The sequence below is a fragment of the Elgaria multicarinata genome, chromosome 1 (genome assembly GCF_023053635.1).
Source record: "Elgaria multicarinata webbii isolate HBS135686 ecotype San Diego chromosome 1, rElgMul1.1.pri, whole genome shotgun sequence".
NCBI classification, from domain to species: Eukaryota; Metazoa; Chordata; class Lepidosauria; order Squamata; family Anguidae; genus Elgaria; species Elgaria multicarinata.
Genome location: NC_086171.1, coordinates 55,672,625 through 55,696,594, shown reverse-complemented (window position 1 = coordinate 55,696,594; position 23,970 = coordinate 55,672,625). Strand labels below are relative to the sequence as shown.

At 40.4% G+C, this 23,970-nt stretch overlaps 1 protein-coding gene across 2 annotated transcripts in view; it reads left to right on the top strand.

Annotated features, from left to right (window-relative positions):
- Nucleotides 1-4,625: 4,625 nt before the first annotated feature.
- Nucleotides 4,626-23,970, top strand: part of PLCL2 (phospholipase C like 2) — an 84,766-nt gene continuing 65,421 nt past the window's right edge. Inside the window, exons 1-2 of one of the 2 annotated variants that reach the window (XM_063128501.1) lie at nt 4,626-4,773; nt 5,912-6,508. In XM_063128501.1, coding sequence (XP_062984571.1) covers nt 6,194-6,508 — 315 coding nt within the window. In that variant the 5' untranslated portion in view covers nt 4,626-4,773; nt 5,912-6,193. Of the gene's footprint in view, nt 4,774-5,077; nt 5,182-5,911; nt 6,509-23,970 lie in introns of those variants that run through there. The other variant, XM_063128493.1, reaches the window with a different exon arrangement.

The window sequence follows — 23,970 nt, the reverse complement described above, 5'->3', positions numbered from 1 at the left end:
TATTTATATAATTTTGAACGTTAAAAACAAACAAAATATTTGCCCTCGAATGCTGGCTAGATGCAGGGACAAACAGTATAAGCAATGAGACACCACAGTTTATTTTATGGCAGCAACATTTATTAGTTAATTGATTAGTTATTTTGTTCATTAAACTCTTATTATTTCAGTAAATGAACACTTCATCTATTCTGTGTTGTTAGTACATGCATCCTTCTAATTGCATTTGTTACAAAACAAATTCTTACAAACTTACACTTAATAGTAATTACGCCACAGCTACTGAAACTATCCCTTCTATGCAAGTACAAGGACATTCCCAAGGCCTGGACCTGGAATCCTAAAGGACATTCAGCCTCAAGAGGCAGTGAGGAAGGCAAATGAATTTCACAAACTGATTTGAACCAGTCCAGGTCCAGGCCCCAATTCAAAGTGCTGGTATTAACATTTAAAGCCCTAAACGGCTTGGGGTCAGGCTATCTGAAGGCACACCTCCTCCCGTATGTACCTGCCCAGACCCTAAGGTCATCCTCAGGGGTCCTTCTCCGTGAGCCCCTGCCAAAGGAAGTGAGGCAGGTGGCTACCAGAAGGAGGGCCTTCTCTGCTGTGGCACCCTGGCTGTGGAATGAGCTCCCTAAGGAGGTTCGCTTGGCACCTACATTATATGCTTTTAGATGCCAGATGAAGACCTTTTTATTCTCCCATCACTTTAACAGTCTATAAATAAATTTTAACTTGGTGTTTTAAATTTGTAATTTTGCATTTCTGCTGTTTTTATCTGGTTGAGCTTTAATATTGTGTTTTATATTATGGTTTTACACTGTTGTTTTATACTTTGAATGTTTTTAATTTTTGTGAACCGCCCAGAGAGCTCTGGCTATTGGGCAGTATAGAAATGTAATTAATAATTAATAGTTAATAAATAAATGAACCAACCAGCCAAGTCCACTATGAAAATAGGACGATAAGGGAAATGATGGGTCCAGGTGACTGTAGTAAAGTTCTCTCTATGGGATGTGAGAGACCAGTTACTGAAGGTAGGGTGGTCAACAACAGATTTCTCTTTACCCACTTCCTTTCCTTCCTCTTACTCACAGATAGGTCACAATGGTAACATGCAACTTGGGATGTTTAATCAGATGTATATCCCACTGAAATCAATGGGCACTTACTCAAATCAATGAGGATAGGATTGTAGCCATAGAACTCTAGTGTACCCTGTAAAGTATGGTGCAATGTGAGTGTATCTCTGCTGTAAGTATTAAATCTGATGAGTGATGTGCCTATTGGCTATTTAATCCATGTTATCAATGAGATTAATTTTATTTATTTATTACATTTCTACAGGTTGCTTGTTGAATGTTTAAATCCTTTTCTACATGAAGATTGATACCTGTATAGGAAATTGTGAAACATATGGATATGGGGTAGGGGAATTTAAGTATTGAGATTCATGCCACTGTTACTCTTAAGCCTCTTCTTCATTGTTATTCTTTCCCTTTCTTACCATCCTTGTTCTCTGTTAATCTTGTTCACTTGTTAACTATAATAACCTTCCTGTTGCCTTAAATCTATCCTTTCCCCCCATTTTCCTGCTCCTCTCCTTCACCTTAAAGCTTCTGTGGGAAGACTAATGAGTGTTTGGAGCTCTCCACTAAAGTTCCACTCCAGCAATTATAGTTCCCCTTTTTGTTGATATTCTCACCTGCTTTTCTGCCTTTGATTTTCTCATAAATTCACCCATTGTCTTTTCTCCCATTGCCAAATACTTTTGACAGCCTTTAAGTGAGGATTGACATGACCAAACATAAATTCTGTAAGACAAAGATGCTTCCCCTCTTCCTTTTATCTTCCAACATCTCCTTTCCTTTGTGTCCGGCTTGCCTGCCCTCTTTCGTTTTCCCGTTCTATCTTTCAGTTCTCTAGTGCAAAGCATATTCTTTCTCTTCTCCAAATATCTTGCTGGCATTCTCTAATCTGTCCTGAACCTATTCTACTGCAATAAAATGGCTATTTCCAAGCTTCCAGTTATCTTCTTTTCCTTGGCAAAATCTATTTTCCATCCTATTTCTTGTCTGTTGTCTTTTAAATTGTTGATATTCTATTCTTGATTCCTCCTCCACTTTGCTTCTTTGACATTACTTTCACTGTACAGAGATATCTGCATTGTTCTAAGTTAGGGAATTGGCTACAATGAAACCACACATGTGATTGCTGTAAATAAACAGGATACTTCAGCTTCATGCTAGTCTACCAGTCAACATAGTTGATAATGCGAACTTGGAGGTCTTGTGGTGGATGTATAGTTTGCACAGCTAACTTTCTGCATATTTGTTTTTATTATTTGCTTTCTTTCAAAAAGTTACCCCTTGAGAAGCTTTGCCTCTTTCTGTTCTGCGTTTGTAGTCAATGGTACACTCACCTCTCTCTCTCTCTCTCTCTCTCTCTCTCTCTCTCTCTCTCTCTCTCTCTCTCTCTCTCTCTCTCTCTCTCCTTCTATACTGACCCCCTGTGGATTTCTCTTCCACTTTCAAGCTATTGGTCTCCAGTCTTTCTCCCAGATTTCTCTTCTTCATCCCCTTTTAATCTCCTGTCTTGCTCCTACCCTGTTATGTTTATAAGCAATCCTATGTCTGTCTACTTAGAAGTAAGTTCTGCTGTGTTTAATAGGGTATATTCCCTAGTGAGTATATTTGCGATTGCAGCGCTCATTCTTTTTTTGAGTGCGTTCCTGCTCTCTGCTATCAAGTTAATTCCATCTGTTTTAAATGCTTCCACAATATCTAGTTTTGTTTTGTTTTTGCAAAGTGTTTTCAGGACCACCACAGATTCTTCTGTTCTTTATCAAAACATCTAATCTCCCTTTAGCTTTGTCTCCCCTTTTTACTCACTGTATTTACTCAAGTTCATTCAACAGTGTAGTTCCTTAACATATTTTTATATACTTTTTAGTGCAGATGATCAGGGTGGTGAAAGTGATTGGTGAAGTAGAAGTGTCCCCTGCCACAACTCTTTTGATGTTTGAGTTTGTGAGTAAACAGCAAGAGCGTAGTAGTTATTCCAGATTCATCAATCAAAGTGAAATAGTGAAATCTTTTGTGAGATATACGCAGCTCATCACTTCTACATTTTGTACAAAGCATATAAATACTGCAAAATGTTTTTATTATTAATATAATTATATAACATACCTGAAATATTAGTATACTTGTATAAAGTAGGTTTTGTAGTAATAAGTAGCTGGTAAACTGCACATTAAGAAAGTGCTCTGAACTCATAATTTTGCTGGTCTATGAAAAACGTTTTTTCAGGATACTTATTATTCTGTTGTTGATTTTTGTCTTGCCTTCCTTTCTTTTGGAGGTGTCATCTAAATGTCCTTGAGTTTACAACATGTACACACATACATTTCAATTTGATTTACACGTTGGAAGCCATTAATGGACAGGAAAAGGATTGATTGTCCAGGAATGTGACTCTAACCCAATCCAGATGGTCTGATGATGGGTTAACCACTGAGAGTCCTGGGGGCATTTTCACAAGTGAAGCGGAGAATGCCTTTTAGTCTGGAATGTATCACTTCTGAACATTATTAATGCAGGAGAGAGCCAGTTTTTAAATGGAATGTACATTCTAGCCATATTAGGTTTTGCATTCCAATCAAAGAGGTGGAAAATGAAAAACAAAACAATTAAACAGGCATTTGTGAATGCACTTAGAAGAATAGTTAATGCAGCTGTTCACACTTAGTGCACCAAAGTAAAAGAAAAGAAAATTAAAGAAAAGTGCAGCTTAAAAAATGGATTGAATCCAGATCTAGGCAGGATCTACTTTAAACGTTTTATAACAGGGGCCCAAGATACACTCCATATACAGTTTTCAAAACGTTTTCAAAGTGTCATATTCTGCTTGGTGTAGATCTGGCGCTAGTCATGTTTAGGCTAAAGCCACTGAAACCAATTAAACATAACTTAGCCATGACTTACTTGTTCCATTGATTCCAATGGGTCTACTCTAAGATAAGTGGATCCAAATTAATTTAAGCAAGTGCTAAAGTAAATCACAAAGAAGAAAGACTGAGGGAAGTAATAACAGAAGGGAGCATTTGAGAAAGATTTCTTTTAAAGGGAATATGGTCCAGGGAAAACGGGGGAAAGGTGCCTAATTCTGACCCACCCCCTCCCAATTGAAATAACCCATTCAGCGCGTGTGGGTGAGGTTTTTTGTTTTGTTTTACGCGTGGGGGCTGTGAAGGTAAAGAGCCAGCTCACGCCGACTGGGTAACATTTTGTCTGACAGACTGACTTCTCCCTCCCTCTCCCCAATGTAGTGCGTTTGGTCGGCCGGAGGGGGTGCTGGGCGGTTGCCCAATCTGAACGGGGCTCGTCCCAATGATTGACAACTGGGCCGGGCCGGCAGCAGTGCAAGGAAGACACACACTGGCTAGACGGAGCTGGGGTCTGCTGCGGGGGCTTCCCCCCTCCCTGGCTTTTGTAGGCGGGGGCTGGTAGGCTCACGCGCGTTGCTGCTGCTGCTGCGACTTACCAAGCAAGCAGCCGTCACCCTATCTCGAACGGCGAGGCAGAGCCGACGAGGGAAAGCACAACAGCCACATGAATCCGTTTCTTTGCGCGTATCCGGCTTCAGACAGAGGCGGCGGCCGTCGTGGGGAAGCGGGAAGGGAGGGGAAGCTGCCGCCGTCGCCGTTATTGCAACCGCAGCAAGAGCAGCAATACTAGCAGCGGGGACTTCTCTTGTCACCTTGTTTCGGAGGTGTGTATTTTTGGGCGGGGAAAGACTAAAGCGTGGGGGGGGGGAGAGGAGGAGGACTGGGAAGCGGGAAAAGTGACAACTAGCCGAAGAAGACCATTGTGGGGTGTTGCGTGTTTGTGTTGAGGTGGAATTTGGGGGACGCTGTAGAGTACAATGTAGAGAGCACGGTTGCCTTAGGTCGCAGGCGGGCAATGCAGGGTGGAAACCGGGTGGGGTGGGGGAGAGGAGGAGGAGGAGGAGGCGGACCTCCGGGCGCGCGCGCGCGCGCGCTCTCCCACTGGCGAGAAGGAGCAGCCGGCGAAGAGTAGCGCATGCAAATTTGGGTACATGGGCGCCCCTGATGTTGGAGGATGAGGGAGCTGCGCAGAGGAGGGCATGTTCGGTTCATTTGTTGCTGTCGAAAGAGGGGTGTGTGTACATACCTACGTGCATGCCATGGGGAGGGGCGCGCGCGCGTCAGTCTTGCCCCTCAAACGCTGGGCGCGGGAGAGCTGGGGAGCGGGAGGGAATAGGTGAGCGTTTCAGAGCCGCCACTGCAGTGCCATGAACCGCGTTCGCCGGGGAAGCGGGGCTGTTTTTCGCAAAGGGGCGCCGTGGCTCCGACGCGCGCGGTGATTATTGGGGTGGGGGGGAGGCGGAGGAGGGGAACCCATCACTCCAGCAAACAAGAAGGCAGCCGCCGTAATGCTTCCTATTGAAGTAGTTCCTCTCCCGCCCGCTTCGTTGCAGATAATGCAAAAATAATTCCCGCTCCCCTGAACGAGCTAATGTGTTCGCAGCAGCAGCGCTTACCTTTCGCTGCGCCTCATATGACCATACGCGCGCGCGCGCGCCTCTAGCTTCTGGGGGTGTGACATTGTCTCCGCCCCCCCCTTTGCCTTGCTCTTTCCCCCTCCCTCGGGGAGAGCGCCTTTGTTGTTGTCTTTCGGGGAGGGCTCACCTCCGTGTGTGTGTTTCGTTTCGCCGCTCCCTTCCTTGACACCCGCCTCCTTCCTCGTCCTCAGTGCATGTGGTACGTAGTTGTTGGTTCATTTACTCGTTCGCGAGTCTAATGAGAGAAACAGAGCGATTGTCCACGTTTCGTTGTCTCCCTTTTAAATCTTTTTTCCTCTTTCCCCTTTTCGTTTCTTCTCCTAAGGTGCTGAAAAGCCAGGGCTGGTGGCGCTGGCAGAACCCGGGTCTCGGGGACCGCTCTGGCACTTTACAAGCTTCGCAGCGTGACCCACGGTCAGAGAGGGAAGAGTTTTGCAACGAGCCGCTTCTCCACAGCCTTTGTATATATCGGAAAGCGGGGGGAAAAGCGGAAGAAGAAGCGCAACCATCATCGCGGAGCTGCGGCAACAGCAGCAGCAGCAGCAGGAGGGGGAAGGAGAAGAAGAGGGACGGCAATATTGTTGCTTCTCTGGAACCAGCGAAGCTGATGGCGGAGTTTGGCAGCAGGGGGGCTGGCGGAGGCAGAGGGGGGATAACCTCCTCCCCAAGTCCTGCACGCGGGAAGGTGGCATTCAAAGCAGGAGATGGGGAAGGAGGAGGAGGTGGTGGTTCTGGTGGTGGGGTCGCAAGGACCCACTCGGACAGTGCTGGCAACGGGGTCTCTAATGGGGACTGTGCTCTGGTGGGAACTAGAGAAGACATGGAGTCAGCCCAGCCTGGTAGTCCTGGCATAGAGAGAGGATGCTCTACCCTGCTCTCAGATGGCAAATCTGGTATCCCCAAGAAAACCAGCATCATCAAGGTAAGCGGATGTGTTTTTACCTGGGATTCCCTTGGATTCTTCTTCTGGGAAGGGAGAGGGGGTGAAAAAAGTCCAGGTTCACATTGCGTTGACTTGATCACTTGAAAGCCTAGCAGTGTAGGCTGTATGTCTACTGACTTGTGGAGATAATGTGTAGCATTACACATGGGGAGAAGGGGGACGAAATCCAAAGACAGAGTTAAGGTTATATGAGTAGAGAGGGGTGATGTATTCATCTCTGTGTCAAAGGATGGTTGTCAACTGGTGAAGCTGCGGGGGGGGGGGGTGGTGGTGGGTGCTCAGAAGGGAGGTGAAGTATGCACTGAAATAGAAGGGAAGGTATAGGTGCCCAGTAAAGCATGCAGAGCTCCAAGATTATGTAGGTTTTTGCTGATTTTGTGGGATGCTGGATGCACCTGTGCAGAGCAATTTTATACCTTGTTGACAGACGCACAGCAAATGATGCCCTAACCAAGGATAAATGACGTGAGTGAGGGGGCAAATATGAATGCCCCCTCCTAAAGGTGAAAGCGCATCTATCAAGAGACTGTTTATGATGGCTTTATCTCCAGTCCCAGCCTTTCTTAATTATTATCTAGATATTGATGTTCCTGGTACACATTGACTAGGCATGGAAGGATAAGACAGCGCTGGTAGTTGAAACATGAATAAAACAAAACTGAAGGAATTCTAGCTATAAGCCTTTTTAAATATATAGAGAAGTTAATTTTTAATAATATTAATCAATCTTTAATAGCTACAAGAATAGGATTCATAATAGCTGAACTGTATAAACACCACAGTTACAATTTTAAGCTGCACCAAAACTTATATAAAATAATGGAATTGTTATATGTATGGAGATACGTAAAACAGTTCCATAGCTGATGTTATCTCCTTGTTAAGATAAAAACAGGTGTTTCATTAGCTTCTTATGAGTGAAATATTTCTAGAATGAATATCCCATTAGCAGCAGTTCTCAAGTTCTGCAACAAACTGCAGAATCTTGTTCTGAGAATCAAGGGGAAAACAAGGACAGGCAGTGGTATAATGCTTTTGACAATCATGAACCCACCCTTCCTGTCAGAGAGAGATGATGCAGGTTCTTAACCACTCTCAGCAGTGTACATGTATGACTGGAAAATCTGCACTACACTACAGTGGCAAACTTCTGTTGATGCTTCTGCAGGTATCATTTAATATTCATTTAGCCTGCCAAATATCTTTTGACCTGGATCCAGAGTTAATTTCTAACCATGTGATTGTGTCCTTCAAAGGAGGATATCATAATTGCTGCATTATTGGAGTTCGTTAAATGGATTTTCAGTGTGTCATTTGTTTATGTAGCAGTTTATGCTTCGAGAAGGCCATTATTTCAAGCTATAGCTTGTTGTGAAGCTAGGATAGGGATCCACAGTATGGTGATATGAAAGTGGACTTTGTACATACTATGACTCCTTACGCAATTCAGCTAAGAGTGTAAAACTGTAGACTTGTTTCCTAACAGTTTGAGGCCCTCATTGATTAGCAGTTACTTCACATTATATATGTTTATTTTGGTAATCTGTTTTGTTTTGTTACTGTCTTTAGTTCAACATGGTCTGAGCTCCAATGAATGCTATTTTAGGTGCATTGGCTCATGTTTATTTTTAATTGGAGTGTCAGTCATATTTATAGCCAGATCCTATGTGCATTCACTTGAAAATAAGCCCAACCAACTTCAAGGGGCCCTACTCCCAAGATTTGAATTATAGCTATAGGGAATTTCAAACTGACTGAGTTTTGAAATGTATTGAGCATGCTCAAGGTCATCTTAATATCTATGCGAAATATAAAAAGCTGTGGGTATGAATATCCATATTTAAGGTAATGCAACCTTACATATGCACACACGTAGCATAAGCAAATATACAACTTTAGTGCATCAATTGTTACTTTCTAAAAAGGTCATTGTAGTATATTGCTTACAGAACATATGCTATAATTTTCAAAGCATATGATGACCACAAGAGCTTGGCAAAGCATATTACAAGTTGATATTAAAATAACTTCATTCTGTAGTATAGTTTTTGCAATGTTTATATGCATGCATTCCTATTTAAAATAATCTTTTTTTTTATGATGTGTCTGCTTGTTAAGGATATCTGGAATTCCTGAGTTATATACTAATATGGATGCTGAAATGATAAGCTCAAATACAATATAATTGCATGTTTATGCAAATAATACTTATTTAATTATATAGGAAGTGTGCAATATAATGGCAATAAAGTGGCATTCTGTATTTCTTCTCCCAAGTTATTTTATTATATTTCTAAGAATATTGGCTGTCTTATCTTTCCGAGTGAGACCTGTGTTTTTCTTCCTATTCTGTCATGTACCCTGCTCCTTCTTATTCACTTTGTCTCCCTCGTTAACCAGTCTTGTGGTTTCACCTGTGAGCTACTCAAGTTTTGGTAGCAGGCTTTAAGATTTGGCAGTAGGGCCCCAGTTTCAGCACAATTGGACCATTGGTGCCAGCTCTGGAACCCTGACGCTTCCTTCAGAGTTAGATTTGGCTGCATGTGTAAAATCCTAAGAGCTGCAACCTCTTCTTGGGGACTTATAGTATGAGGAGTTCCTGCCTTCGAAGGGCTGGTGTATGTGTTACTTCCTTGTGGTAGACCACTTATATGTTGCAATTCTCCATGGCCGATTTGTAACCCCTAGGGTCGCTTATCATGTGTATTCTCTTGATTGCATCAAGAGTTTTTACTGGAGCACTGGTTGAAAGTGGTGCAGAGCAGAGTGTTCCTGTCTACACTTGATCATTCTTAGGATGCTGCTTTAGCTGCAGAGGTGTGAATCTTTGCCCTTCTCACTGAAGGTATTGCAGCACTGGGATATTTTACTACAAATCCTTTAAAGTTATTTTTCATTGTGAAATATTATGCTTGCATTGCTGATAGTACCAATATTATACAATTAATTTTTTGTCTTTTAATGTAGATGTTCTTTCAATTTCTATTCCTCTACAAGTTGAATACCTTAGCAGTATACAGGTCCTCTGTTTGTATTAACTTTTAGATTACTGCTTCCTTAAAACTGGAGAGTTTGCCTGCCATATATATTGTTAGCCAGTTGGAAAGTATTTTCTTTTTAAACCTGTTGCCAGCCTAGCTATTTTTTTCTTTCAAATGATTTTGACATGTATGATGTCTTGCTTGAATATCTTCCTGGATAAGGCATGTAACACTTCTCTATAGAAATTCTGTGGGTACTGAACAATACTTATACATTTCTATGTATATTGGAAAAGCAGCAATGTTTTCTCTATTTATGCTTCCCCCTTACCTAAACCTATGATGCAATCCTATGCATGTTTAGACAGAAAAAGTCCTATAACTTTCAGCATTCCCCAGTCAGACTTTTTTCTGTTTAAGCGTGCTTAGGATTGCACCCTTAGTATGGCCCTTTCTACACCTAAGGGTTATCCCAGGAAAATGGAGGGATTTGTAACCCCTAGGCTCGCTTATCATGTGTATTCTCATCTGCTCCCGGTATCCCCTGTGCATCATTTGGATCCAGAGGGACAATCCAGGGGGAAAAGGCAGGTGTAGAAACAGCCTGTATCTTCCCAATTTGTCCTGCTTATCATGAAATAGCCAAATAATAGTAAGCATTACCATTAAAATTTTGCTTCGTGTCACTCTTTGTAATACTGTTTCTGTATATTTCAATACTGAATACAGTTTTAAAAACCAGCAATTAGGGATAAGATGCTGCATACCCTTTGTTTTTAAAATATAGTAAATAACTAACCTCAAGGAGCTCAGGATGGAGTATGTTGTTCTCTCTCCTTTATACTCATATAGCAGCAATGCTGAACTTTTCAGGTTAGGCTGAAAGGTACTCCAACACTATTATTATTATTATTATTATTATTATTTATTTATTTATTTCATTTCTATACCTCCCAAAATTGAAGGTCTCTGAGCAGTTATTACACCACACTGGTAGTCTTCTTAATCTTCACCTCATCGTCAGTTTAGAAATCATATGTGAATGGACATTTTGACTGGTTAACAACACATCTGGATGCATAAGTGAGTCACTTTAAAGAAACTGAGAGGTACTCATCCCAAAAGACCCTGCTACAGATGCTAAAAATAAGAACTACTAAAATTGAATAATTATAGCTGTTTCACAAATGATTCTGACAAGTGACATATATGCTTTAACTGTAAACATAAGCTTTTAACCTTTTGTATATATATATATAGTTCTCAAAAGAGAAGCACTACAATGGTTTTGTTCTTTATCTTAAAAAAAGCTCAGCGACATACTCTGTGTTTAAGGGTTGATGAACAGAGCACAGAGCTAAAGCTGTCTTAACCATACTGATTTGTGTATTGATGTGGGGAGAGCAGAAGAATCCAGGAAGAAAATGGCCAAGAGTTCTTATTGCTAAAGGTTATTCTCCCTGCCTTTGGTCCCAAAAGCTTAGAATTTCTGGAACAGTTTCATCAACTGTTTAATATAAAGAAAGTACAAATCATTTATTGCAATGTATCAAGCTGGCTTTACTTTAGCACTATGTTACAACAAAAGTAGGTGATGAATGACTCAAAACTGTCTCCATTTGTTTGAAGAGGAATTGTTTAGTCTACGCAAAAAATATAATGTTATAACAAAGGACAGGAATTCCTCAAGTTGGTTCCCAGTCTCTGTTTAGACTGGACTTGGCCCTCCAGTAGGTCTTGCTGTTGTTACTAGAGTCCCTTGTTTACACAACAGCTACCTAAAAGTCAGGAAACAGAATCCAAAGTGCACACTTTTGAAAGCAGTCTAAAGAGCCCAGATATAGAGCAAATAAGCAGTAGGCTCAGGTTTTAAAATTTCAGGAATCAGATGAATACACTAAGACTGTGCTAAAATATATATGACATAGAAGATTTCATTGCAAACGTCAATCTACTAAATGAGAGCTGCTATTATACTGTATATTTGTTACATACATTCCATTTTATAGGTGTTTAACAATGTCAGACAAAGTTGTCCTCCCTGAGATGCTTTTCTTAATCATTAACAACACTGGAGATAGCGCTCGCTGGCATGAAGTGTTTCCCCAGATAACCTGTCACAACAGCAAGTGCTATTGGTGCTTCAGTAGAGGTCACTTATGGTAGCCCAAAGTAATTTATGTTAGCAGTAGTGTTGAGTTGCATACTGCCCATTAAGTATAATCCTAGGCACATTTACTAGGAGAAATTCCCATCGTACATGGTGGACTTATTTATGTGTACACATACATACGATTGTGCCGTTTGGTCTTGAATTATTTGGAAATTATCACTGTGTGAATCGAAGAATCTCTAAAGTGACCTATTGCACAAAGAAAATGAGCTGGTAGACTTATTTATGTGATAGCTCTAGGTTGGATGTAGTCGAAGACAATGATTTGCAATAAATGTTTCTTGGCAAAGACGTGGATGAGTTTGTTGTCTTACGGAATGGGATAATTTAATAGGTTTCATATTGTTTTTCTTGAAATGGTTGGTCATCTATGGCTTTGCTAGGGATATAGACCCCATGGACTACTTTCTTAAGTACAATAATACTGAATTGAATTAATTGGGATTTCTGAGTAATCATGTTATGCTGGTAGAAAACTACACACTATTTCCTGTTTTGGGTTTCTTAAATGATATCTGTTACTGTGCTTCATGCTCTCAATTTGTTTTGTTTTGTTCCTTCCCCCCCTCTCTATCTTCAATGTTGCACTGATTCTTTGAAGGTAGAGTGATTTCAGGTTGGCTGTGCCCCTTTGAATTGCCATAAAGTGTGATGATATGCCTTGTGTGCTTTTTGTGGGACAGAGTTGAAATTTCCACTTATTCGTGAGTGTGTGAAAATACCATTCCATTCCCAGGTGATAGGCCAGACCATGTATATGTATATAGGTAGCTCTGCTATAGTACTAGGAAATGGTGGGCAGTAATACCATTGTAGGAGTCCAAAAGCTGTTTTGAAAATGCTTATTAACATTCTGTAAAGTCTTTTCATAGAACTCCCAACTAAAAAGATCTTTCTGATTAGTAAATTTAGCTTTCAGCTACAGTTGGGTAAATTTATTTGCATATGACCAAAATGGGTAGAAAAATGTTTCACAAAGCTGTCGTTTACAGTATTATTAGCAAAACCATGTTTTAGCCTGCATGTTAGGCTGGTGTTTTGCAGCTTATATCATTAAAATAGCAGGTCATGTTCATTCAAAGCTATGACACCCTACTTTCAAAGGCCCAATTGGCGTAACTGTAATACTAGATTTAGTTAATGCACCGAGAGCAAATTTCCAGTTGCTTGGCTGTTCCAGACCACTAGAAATTTTACCTGAATTACTACTACTGTTTCAGGTTATGAGTCTTACCTAAAATGCAAATTTATTTAGTAGCAAGTCTGTCTGTGTTCAAGAGGGTTTATCCCCTTGTAAGTGTCTTTAGGATTGTACCTTGCTTGTGTTCCCCCCCAAAACAACCCTCTTAGGAGGGTCACTTCTACCACAATCCATGCATATCTATTAAAAAGTAAGCTCTGTTGAGTTTAATGCAATTTACTCACAGGTAAGTGGGTATAGGATTGCAGAGGCTTATTCTCTGTACTGAAAGAGTGCTTTGCTCATGATAGTGGTGGAATTTGAACCTGTGTTTCCCCAATTCTAGTTATTTTTGCCAAGACCACAGTGCCTCTCAACTACGACATCCTGTAGAACATTGTAAAAACAACAACACCTAATGTTTCTACATCAAGCGTTGACGATGTGGTACCCATGGGTTCACTGGGGCCTACCAAAATGCCCCAATGTATCCATGGCCTGACTCTTCCCTCCACTCAACTCTGCTGCCCTTTCATCTCCCATTGCTTGCTTTTCCCTGCCTCTGTTAAAGTCAGTGAAGCGAAATACATCTGCAAAAGCTGTGCAGTAGGAAGCTTGAGAGTGGCAGGGATATATCCTCCATTTGTACAAGACATGTACTGCATGTATTATTCCTGGATTGAGTTTCCCCTTCCTTCTTCCTTCTATTTAAATACAGGCACTGCTGCTTTTCCACTTGAGATTCCTATAGAAGGTTAGGTAGCATCCTCCTTTCACAGTATGCAAATAGCACCTCCTTCCAAACATAGGACTTCAGTGCTCCAGGCTAATGCCTACCACATGCATGCAATCCCAAGATTGCATTGAGCATAGACTAGAACAAGTACTTCCGAATGTGAATGATTTTACTGCCTAATATCTATGGGCTTTTGTCATGCATACAAAATCAAAACTGCATTTAGTACTTGGAAGAAAATCAGACCCTCATTTCCATGTCGTGCACACATGTGTGCGTGTGGTTTGAAATGGTACCCTGAGTTATGTGCATTTTTCTGTAACATATGGTTATAACAGCTTTATTTGTAGAAAGCAGTCAGACAAGGCTCCAGCTTATATTTGTCTGGAAATTATTAATACTGACAAAGTACGTATTTCATTCACTTTCATATAGGCACCATTTTTCAAGCCTGCCAATGCTATTGCTAAGTACCTTAAAAACAACAACTTTATTTCTGTGAAATTATTTTTATTTAGTTCAATGCCTTGCTCTTTCAGTTCTGTTTTTTTAAAAGTAAGTCTATAGTATGTACACTTCTAGATCCTGCAACAAGAAGGGGAGGGCATAGAGTTATGTATAGATTAATATTGTGGGAATCTTGTTTTCTTTACCCTTTAATCTCCTGCCCTTTCATTGCACTTATTTTCTTGATACGTTACATTTTTAGTAGTGCTGTGCCAAAAATTTCGACCATTCCATTTTTGGCATTTCATGGGGTAGGTGGTGGTGGGGAAACAAAAACTTGGGCAAAATTGGCTGGGAGAGGTGAGAATTTTGGAGAATTTTCTCCTTGGGGTGGGGGACAGGATTTCCACATAACCTTTTAAATGTAGCCAGTTGTTGAGGGGTCTTGTTTCTTTCTCCTTATTTTTTTTTTAAATACCCCTGGAATTTTCAGGACCCCAGGATTTCTTCCTGAATGCTTATTAGAGAGGGCAAGGACACATGTTCTCCAATAGGCATTCAATAAGAAATGCTGGGCTCCTCCAAATGCTGGGGAAAGGGGATATGTGTTTTTTTGAAAAACTAAAAAATAGGAGGAATCCCGCTCAGAAACTGACTACACTTTAAAAAGATATGTGGAAACCCTTTCCCCCTCCTCAAGGAGAAAATTCTCCAAACTTTTCCCCCTTCTCTGCAAAAGAGGCAGAAAAAGCAAAGCCTCTTTCACAGGGAGAGAGAATTTTCCCGAAAATAGGTGGCAGGATTCGGCCCAGCACTAATTTTTAGTGTGTGGCTTGGCATGCTTATCTTCTGAATCTGCCTGATTCTGTTCTTCATTGTATTTAGGTGTGGTGCCATTAGTTCCCATTCTTTGTGGCTCCATGTGGCCTGTACTATGTATGTTGTATGTGAGAGGTAATACGGAACAAGAATTTGAATCAGGAATTTGTTTTCATGCCTGCTTCAGTTCATCCTGGGAACACTGAAGTGATGACAGGAACACAAGCCCATCTTGGAATGTGCAAGGTTTTCTTACTGAATTGATTCCAGGGGAAGAATAAGAGCAGTTATGTCAGCTATCTCAACAGAGAAAGACAGATGGACCTGTTCAGATGTTATTCCCACTCTCCCGGTGCTCATCTGTTAGATGTCAGGAGTGGGCTTCAGGCTTACATGCAACCACTTTGGCTTCCCATGTTGAGGAAAAAACTGAGTAGGTTGTCACCTTGCTTAGTTGTCATAATTGGCCCAGTAACACTTAAGATTGAGTTATAATATAGATATTCTTTATATAGATATTCTTTATATAACATCATTACGCAAGTCATAGAATGCACAGACTAATTCCTTGCATTCTAGTGCAAAATGCGCCACCCTGAATCAAACAATCCCCCTTTCATTTTAATTTGAAATAAATTGCATAATCATTTAGATAGCAGACCTACATACTTGCATATAGGCATGAATGAATGTAACTATCTGTCCCTAAGCCTTTTTAGGATTAGGGATTTACTATATTAAAAACTTCTCTGTATTTAATGTTGTAGCAGATTATGGCTACGTTGTGTTTAGATTCAATTTGACCAAATAGCTCCTTGGAAGTAATCAAAACCATTCCCTGCAGCTTCTAACATAAAAACTATTTGACCTTTTTCATCCGTTCTCCCAAATATGCTTACTTGGAAGTAAATCTTACTGATTAAAACTGAACTGATTTCTAAATTAAAAAATATGCTTGTATTTTACTGTGAGATGTTAATTATTTTAACCAGTAAGCAAATATTTATTTTATGTGTATTGTCCCATCACTGTAAAAATTTTTTTACATAAGTGTTTAGCAACATCTTTTCAAAAAGCAGTCATAACTAAGATTGATATAGTATTCAAATATAAATATATTTATCAGGAATCTTTATCTTAAAAGCACAGAATGCAATCTATTGAGGTAGCCTTCCAACCACAACTAAGGTTTTCAGCATTGGTGACTGTGGTATTATACTGTTATGCATATAGTGGCATAAACATGTATTATGTTTATAAAATGTCATGTGCAGGATGCATTTATGTAGGGTGACCATATGAAAAGGAGGACAGGACTCCTGTATCTTTAACAGTTGTATTGAAAAGGAAATTTCAATAGGTGTCATTTGTATATTTGGGGAACCTGGTGAAATTTCCTCTTCATCACAACAGTTAAAGCTGCAGGTGCCCTGCCCTCTTTTAAATCTGGTCACTCTAGTATAGCTCCTGCAGCTTTAACTGCTGTGATAAAGAGGGAATTTCACCAGGTTCTCCATATATACAAATGACACCTGCTGAAATTCCCTGTTCTATGCAACTGTTAAAGATACAGGACCCCTGTCCTCCTTTTCAGATGGTCACCCTAATTTATGGTTTCCAGATGATGAGACTCTTGCACCTTTGATAGTATTTAAAGGTACAGGAGCCCTGTTCTCTTTTGCATCTAAGATTCCTGCATTGAGCGGGGGGTTGTACTTGATGGCCTTGTGGGCCCCTTCCAACTGTACTATTCTGTTTCTATGACTACCCTAGATGTATTACAGAGTTAATATGCTAAGGACAACAAAAGATTATTGTATAACCTTGAAAACTAACAAATATGTTATGGTATAAATTTAATCAGATGGGTCACTGCCTCCATTCAGTTTGCAATCTAAATTAGCCTTATTTAGACATTCAGGGTTGTATCCAATTCTGGCCATTTGCATGTGTCTTGTGTGGGGAATGCAATGGGTGGGGGAGAACAAAGGGAAGTCCTGTTGCACAAGCAGCAGAAGTCCACTCACATAGCATTGGATTTAACCTTTAAAGGTACCATAAAAATAATTTTATATAAATACCTCTCAGCCTTACTTAGACACTCATCTTCACATCTGGCTCTGCAATTCCTATGCAGAAGTGGAAATTGAATGTTCTGCTGAGGCACTGAATCAGGCATCAGTACTGAATCAGGCATCAACTATTTCTTCTCCAATGAAAGGAACATTTTTTGAGAGAGATTCCCACTGGGTACAGGTTTGTGATACTCTCACTAGATGCTCTGTATCTCATACCCACTCTTCTTCAAAATGGTAATATTAATTTACCATCTAGGACCATAAAATTATTATTGAATGCACAGAACAAGATTGGAGAGAATTTCTTATTAGTAAATATCAAGTGTTAAAGGCATGAAAACCATGGAACTTTGTAAAGAAACCAAAAGATAGAAGTATTTCTACTCAATTATGCCTCTGAATTCAAACTGGTTCTTGATTCTGAAAGTTATTAAGCTAATCATAACTGAGAGGAGTTTCTTTACCATAGGGCAAATGGTTTCTCCACCACAAGGTGAATGGTTTCATGAGTATATTTAAGAATGATTTACGAATTTATACATTTCTGTTTATCCTTTTATTCTGCACAAGTGATAATTTCCCTGTGGGAAAATGGCCCAGAAGAACTACTCTTTCAAGGATCCTATAGACCAGGATAGGAAATTTTTGGTCCTCAAGGTATTCTGGACTTCAATTCCCATCAGCCCTAGCCACCATAGTCTATGGTGAGGTCTGATGGGAGTTGTAGCCAGAATATCTGGAGGGTCACAAGTGCCCACTTCTGCTGATAAACTTTAGGGAAGTGTCTTGAAAGCTATATCTTTCTTCATTGAATACTGTTGGATTTACTTCTGAATAGTAAAGTAAATAAATGCATGTTTAACTCTTTTCCTTTTTTGTAATTAAAATTATCTGGAGTTAAATGATTTTAGTAAAACCAGATGTGAGTTTTGTTTAAATGGAAATGGTTATTATAGGGGAGACTTACCAAAAGTCACTGTAGCCAAAAGCTCAAAGCCGTGCAACACAAATCATTCCCCCAAAGTAATACTTCTTGTCAGAGTTCTTGTAGAACTCATCCAGACTCATGCAGTGATAATAAGCATTGGTAGCAATTTCAGATGGGAATAAATGTTTTTATGGTTCTCAGACTGTGGGGAGAGGACTACCCTTGGGAGACAAAGGATAGCCAGAATTTATTTATTTAATTACATTTATATACCGCCCTATAGCTGAAGCTCTCTGGGTGTTTTACAGAAGTTAAAAACAGTGAACATTAAAAACAAATATACAAAATTTAAAACCATCAAGAACATAAAAACAACAGTATCCTCTTAAAGCAACTATTTAGAAGTGGGTGCAGAGATCTAGGCATGGATATGATCCTTAACTTTGTGAATTATAGTTCTTTTCGGGAACCAGAAGGTTCGACCATATAACACCTGCTCTGGTCCGCTTGCACTGGCTGCCTGTATGTTTCCGAGCCCAATTCAAGGTGCTGGTTTTGACCTATAAAGCCTTACACGGCTTGGGACCACAATACCTGACGGAACGCCTCTCCCGATGTGAATATACCCGGTCACTACGTTCAACATCTAAGGTCCTCCTCTGGGTGCCTACTCCGAGAGAGGCTCGGAGTGTGGCAAGAAGGGATAGGGCCTTTTCGGTGGTGGCCCCCAGACTGTGGAATGATCTCCCTGATGAGGCTCGCCTGGCGCCAACGCTGCTATCTTTCCGGCGCCAGGTTAAGACTTTCCTCTTTGCCCAGGCATATGGCGGCACATCCTAATTACCCACATGTTTAGTTTTTAATCGGTTTTTAATGCTTTATGTATGTATGTTCTGTGTTTTAGAGTTTTAAATTTTGTATACTTGTTTTTACCTCAATTTTAGAATTTCTGTAAACCGCCCAGAGAGCCCTGGCTATGGGAGCGGTATATAAGTTTAAAAATAAATAAATAAATTTGTATGCAGTTTATTTGGGCTACAGTTTGCCTGGATTCAGACAACACGATAACCAACAGTGGTTTAACTAGTCTATAGTTGGTTATTTAACCAACAAAATGTGCTACCCCGCCATTCCTTACAGAAGTAAGACACCCAGGGCTCATCTACACCAAACAGGATATTCCACTATGAAAGCATTATATAAAAGGCAGGAGCCACACTACTGCTTTATAGTGGTATTGAAGTGCTCTGACAACAGTTGGGGCCCATTGACACATACCATATACCACTTTCATAGTGTTATATCCTGCTTGGTGTAGATGTGTCATGGGCCTCAACAGTTGTCAGTGCACTTTAATACCACTATAAAGCAGTAGTGTGGTTCTTGCCTTTTATATACTGCTTTCATAGTGGAATATCTTGCTTGGTGTAGATGAGCCCCCAATGTAAGAGATGTGTTGATTATGCCCTTCGTAAGATACAGATGAAATGGCTACTACAACATCTTGTCAGGAGCAGAAGGGCTTGAAATCTGATCTGGTTCTGTCAGTTTACATGCCAGAGATAATGAACAGTCTCAGAGCACATACAAAACTCATTGTACGAGTTTGGTTGATCTAGAATGACCAGTGAATTTATTGATTGGGACTGAGTATATAGTTGCAGGTGCTGATTATCCTATTACCTGCGCAAAAAACTATCCTGTTGCTGTTGGACTACTTGGGTTTGATTTCCTACCTTGATGTCTCTCTTTCTGCTTCAACTATTGACTCTCCACCTTAATCTAATTCATTATTCTTTAGCCCATTTTGGCTTGTCAAGACCCCTTTTGGGTCAGAATCTTTGGCTCTTATAATTTGCCTTACCTTCTTGCTGCCATTACTAATTGCATCTGCCTCCCAGCCTTAGGCTCCCATAAATCATGGTCCTGAAGCTTCTGTATATTTCCTCGTGCATTCTAGTCCTGGCTCTGACTAATCTTTTCATTTTGATACTTGCTTATGGTGTTGAACCTGCTTGTTCAAACAAAACTGGAAAACACCCAAAATGTCTAATGGAATAAAGAAACAAAGTCTCAGGTTGTCGAAAAATTATGTAGTTTTATTCTGAGGGGTGGCCCTTCACCTTTAGCCTTGACTAATATATATGGGCCTTCTTCAGAGGTCAATTTTTCTAAAAGTGCCTGTAGAGATCTCTGAAAAAGGTAGTCTCCAAAATGAATCCTACAGGCCCCTGAAAAAAGCCCATATATATTAGTCGGCCATAAAATAAAGGGCTATGCCTTTGAATAAAACTCCATATTTTCTCAACATCTGAAACTTTTATTCCATTGGTTGAATATACTCATACCAGATTTAGAGATCTAGCTTGCACCTTGCAATGACTCTAGTTTGCCTTTTATTCTTCTGTGTGACTGTTGTCACAGCAGTGCTTATTTTAAAAGGGAGGATGGATAGGGGCATTTAAGTCAATCCTTTCATCAGTGTGTGACCTGACCCCACCCCACCCAGGAATATCAAGGGAATATTTTCCCATTTTGGAACAGCTGTGCCAGATGAAAATCCTCTCTTCTCCTCAGAGAGGCAACAGTGTTTTCTGGTGAGCAAACAGACCCTGTCAGCCATGTAATTGAGTGGGTGGATTCCAGGTGATTGGCAGAGGCATAGGATTGAAACTAGGGTGCGTGGTACTGAATGGTAGGAATACTTCACAGTTTTAAAAACAAGAGACTCTAGATCTACAAGGCCAAATACAAAGAATGCAAATTTTATTCATATAGATTTGGAGGCTAAATTTTATGTAAATGCATGATACTTCAGCCTGTCAGTTTTCAGTTTGTTGAAAATTCAGTCTGGCAGCCCCCACTGTCACCCGCCTCCAGCCATTTCAACTACCTGCTATTGGCAGCTCTGGAGGAAGAGAGGGTCTCTATATGCAGATTGAATTTCATCCAGCAGGCAGAAGGCTGTTGCACTGTTTTTTAGAACAGGAATACTTCATTCCTGGTGGCTTATACTGTCCTGCAGTCATGCTATTGTTCAGCAAAAGCAAAAGGGTTGTTGCTGCTGCTGCTGTAATATGGATTTCTTTTGTCTCTGATTTTGGGAGAGAAAGAATAGGGAAAATGTATTAAGTAGGGGATATTGCTAGATCCGGCAGGAAATATTTGAGGCAACCCTCGTTAACACTTTGGCAGCATATTACTGCACACAAGGTTGTCAAGGGGCACAGCTGAAAAGCAGCTGCTTCATGTTGCTTACTGTTCTAGGAATTCAGTTCCTTCCTCATGAAAATATATCTGGGTTGTTCTGAAGTCTTAACGTTGGTGTTCTGCCAAACGTATTTAGTCCATTGAAGAGCAGTCTCTTTAGAGCAATCCAGTGGTCCATGTAGCTCAGCTTCTAGTGAAGTGTTTGAGAAAAAGTATATAACAGCTGGATGTGGGGCCACTCCAAATTGTATTATTGAGGGTCAAACATTAATGTCTACAAGACAATATTTGCCAAACTTTGACCCAGAGAGTCTCTTAAGTTAAGAAAATACTAAGAAATGCTTCTAAATTAATGTATGTTCTTAAATGCCTATAAGTAACATGAGAGAATATGGTCAAAAATGTTTCTTTGTAATTCACAAATAGTCAGACTTCTTGCTTTACTTTGTTTTAGGGGAAATAGTGGTGACCAACTTTAATCATTGTGATGTCTGTTAGCGCTGCCTATTTCCAAACTTCTCTGTGTTTGTGTTAATTCTTGCATGTTCATCCTTGAGGATTACACTGATGATAATGCCCGTTAATTACACTGATGGTAATGATAGCATATATAATATTTATTGCTGGTTTGATTTTTGTGAAGTAAAGATCTGGCTTGACTTGCTTTAGAATAGAGATTTGATCCTGTCACTATTAATTTTCCTTCTCAAGTGGTCTGATACATACATAAACTTAATGGCATTTTAATGTTTAAAAACTATCCCATGCTTGTCCATGCATAGCTGTATGTTGGAGCCATTAACCAGTAGACTATGATAGAACTGGATAATTGTTTTTCAGAGTGTTCACTTGTATTATAAAATATACACTGAATGGAATGGAACTTCCTTTCTTGCAACGTATTATTTGTTCAGAAGTAAATTTGACATCAGTTCGACAAGGGTTACTACTCTCAAGCACTTGCACATAGGATTACAGCCAGACACTCAGTGATGGCAGAGTATTTTGTTGATTGTATTCCGTAATGGAAAATGACTACGTAGGCATTTTAAAATTTGTGTCCATCCCTTTGCCCTTCTAAGCTTCGACAAACATCACATTCGCCAGAAATGAATTCCCAGAAGGGGAGGCAGCATGCTGTTTTCTCTCTCAAATCCCAGTAGGAAACCAAAAGGGGTTGCTGCTTTGCACCTGCTCCATAACATGAAGAAGACTCACTGTGTAGCCCTTTTCTATTTTTATTTCCACATTGTTAATAACACTACCATTATTTATTTATTCTGTTAATATTCATAATACTTTATAGAGTGCATTATCATTATAGATACAGTGTAAATTGAAACAGAGAGGAAGATGTAAAGTGGGGAAAGACACCTGCAAAATAATATAATTGCAGAGAAAGAGAGGAGAAAAAAGAAAGAAGGGAAAGATTAAGAGGTGTGTGTGTGTGTGTGTGTGTTTTAAATAACCTTGAATGAGAGGGAGAGGTTGCAAACTAGATATCTGGTTGCCAACTTATTTTTAAGAAAGATTTTATTTTGCATTGAACAGGGGCTGAAGGCCAGCAACCTTGACTATTTTTGTTGGCTCACTCTTATGTGAGCTGAGCTGCAGGTAAACTGAGCTCCGCCCCCTGTATAACCATGTGAACAGTCATAGGAGCTTTGGAAGAATTCTCTTGTGAAAATTATGAACTTTAGCTTCTCCTTTGACTGTTCAGACAACAGTCTTAGCTCAATATTCTTTGGTTTAGACAATGGTCTTAGCTAAATATTGGAGAAAGCAACTGAGATACATTATATATAGGATCCATGCGATGGGAAGGTGTGCTGGGGTCCAGATCAGAAGTCCCTGGAGACTAAATTGAGAGCTTCATCAGATGAGGAATATTGCATTTCCTTACCGTCACTTCTGTGCCCTCACGTTTGTCCCTCTTTACTTCCTCTTTTCAAAGAGGAAGTAAACAATGTACAAATGGCCCATTCAGTGGGCCGTTTTGATCACACTGCTTCTCCTGCACACAGCAGGGGATAGCAGCAAGTTCCGTCTATAAAATAAATCAGACTTACTGGAGTGTTTTTTTGTCACACGAAGAAGGCTAGAAGGAGCGCAGGAGGCGTTGTGAGAGGGACCCACAAAAATCTGTGAGTGCTCAGTAATGAGCGTGCAATAAAACGCTTGTCTGATGGAGCTGTGAGTATCCATGTTGCTAGTTGCTTGTTCCAGACATAAGAGGCGGATAAGGAGGTAAAAGTGAAACCACCTGAGGATCATACTATGCTGCACTGAAACCTTTATAGGGAGAATTAGATTAACATTGTAACAAACAAACATTAAGAATAGAGAATTTTTCAGAGCAAAGAAAGGAGAATACAAGGGGGCAGGGGGAGGGGAGATGTAATGGCTGCTTGATTTCCTTACAGCTTGGAAACCTCCAAGCTCATGGGCCACATACAGCCCACAGAGTTTTCCATCTAGCTCACCAGATTCCTCCCTAGGCCCTACTCTCCTCTTCCCAACAGGGAAAAGCTCTTGTCTCTAATCAGCAGCTGAACAGAGATGAGCTTTTCCTTACTGGAGAAGAGGGGGCAGGGCCTAGGGAGAAAGCTTTTGAGTGATTTAACCCTGCTTACATCTGAGGCTAGTCCTGCTTACTTCTGATTAGACATACAGAGGATTGCCCTGCTTACTTGTGAGTAGGCATGCTGCTCATGCTAATTTCAGATTAGACATGCAAAGACTTGTTATTTGGGATGCTATTTAAAAGTACTGCTGAGTGGTTCAGTCCTTCTGAGACATGCAGAGGCTTCTGAATAGACATAAAATAGATAAGAACCACATTGTGGCCCCACCCATTCAGACTTTGGCTACCCTCATAACTGGATTGTA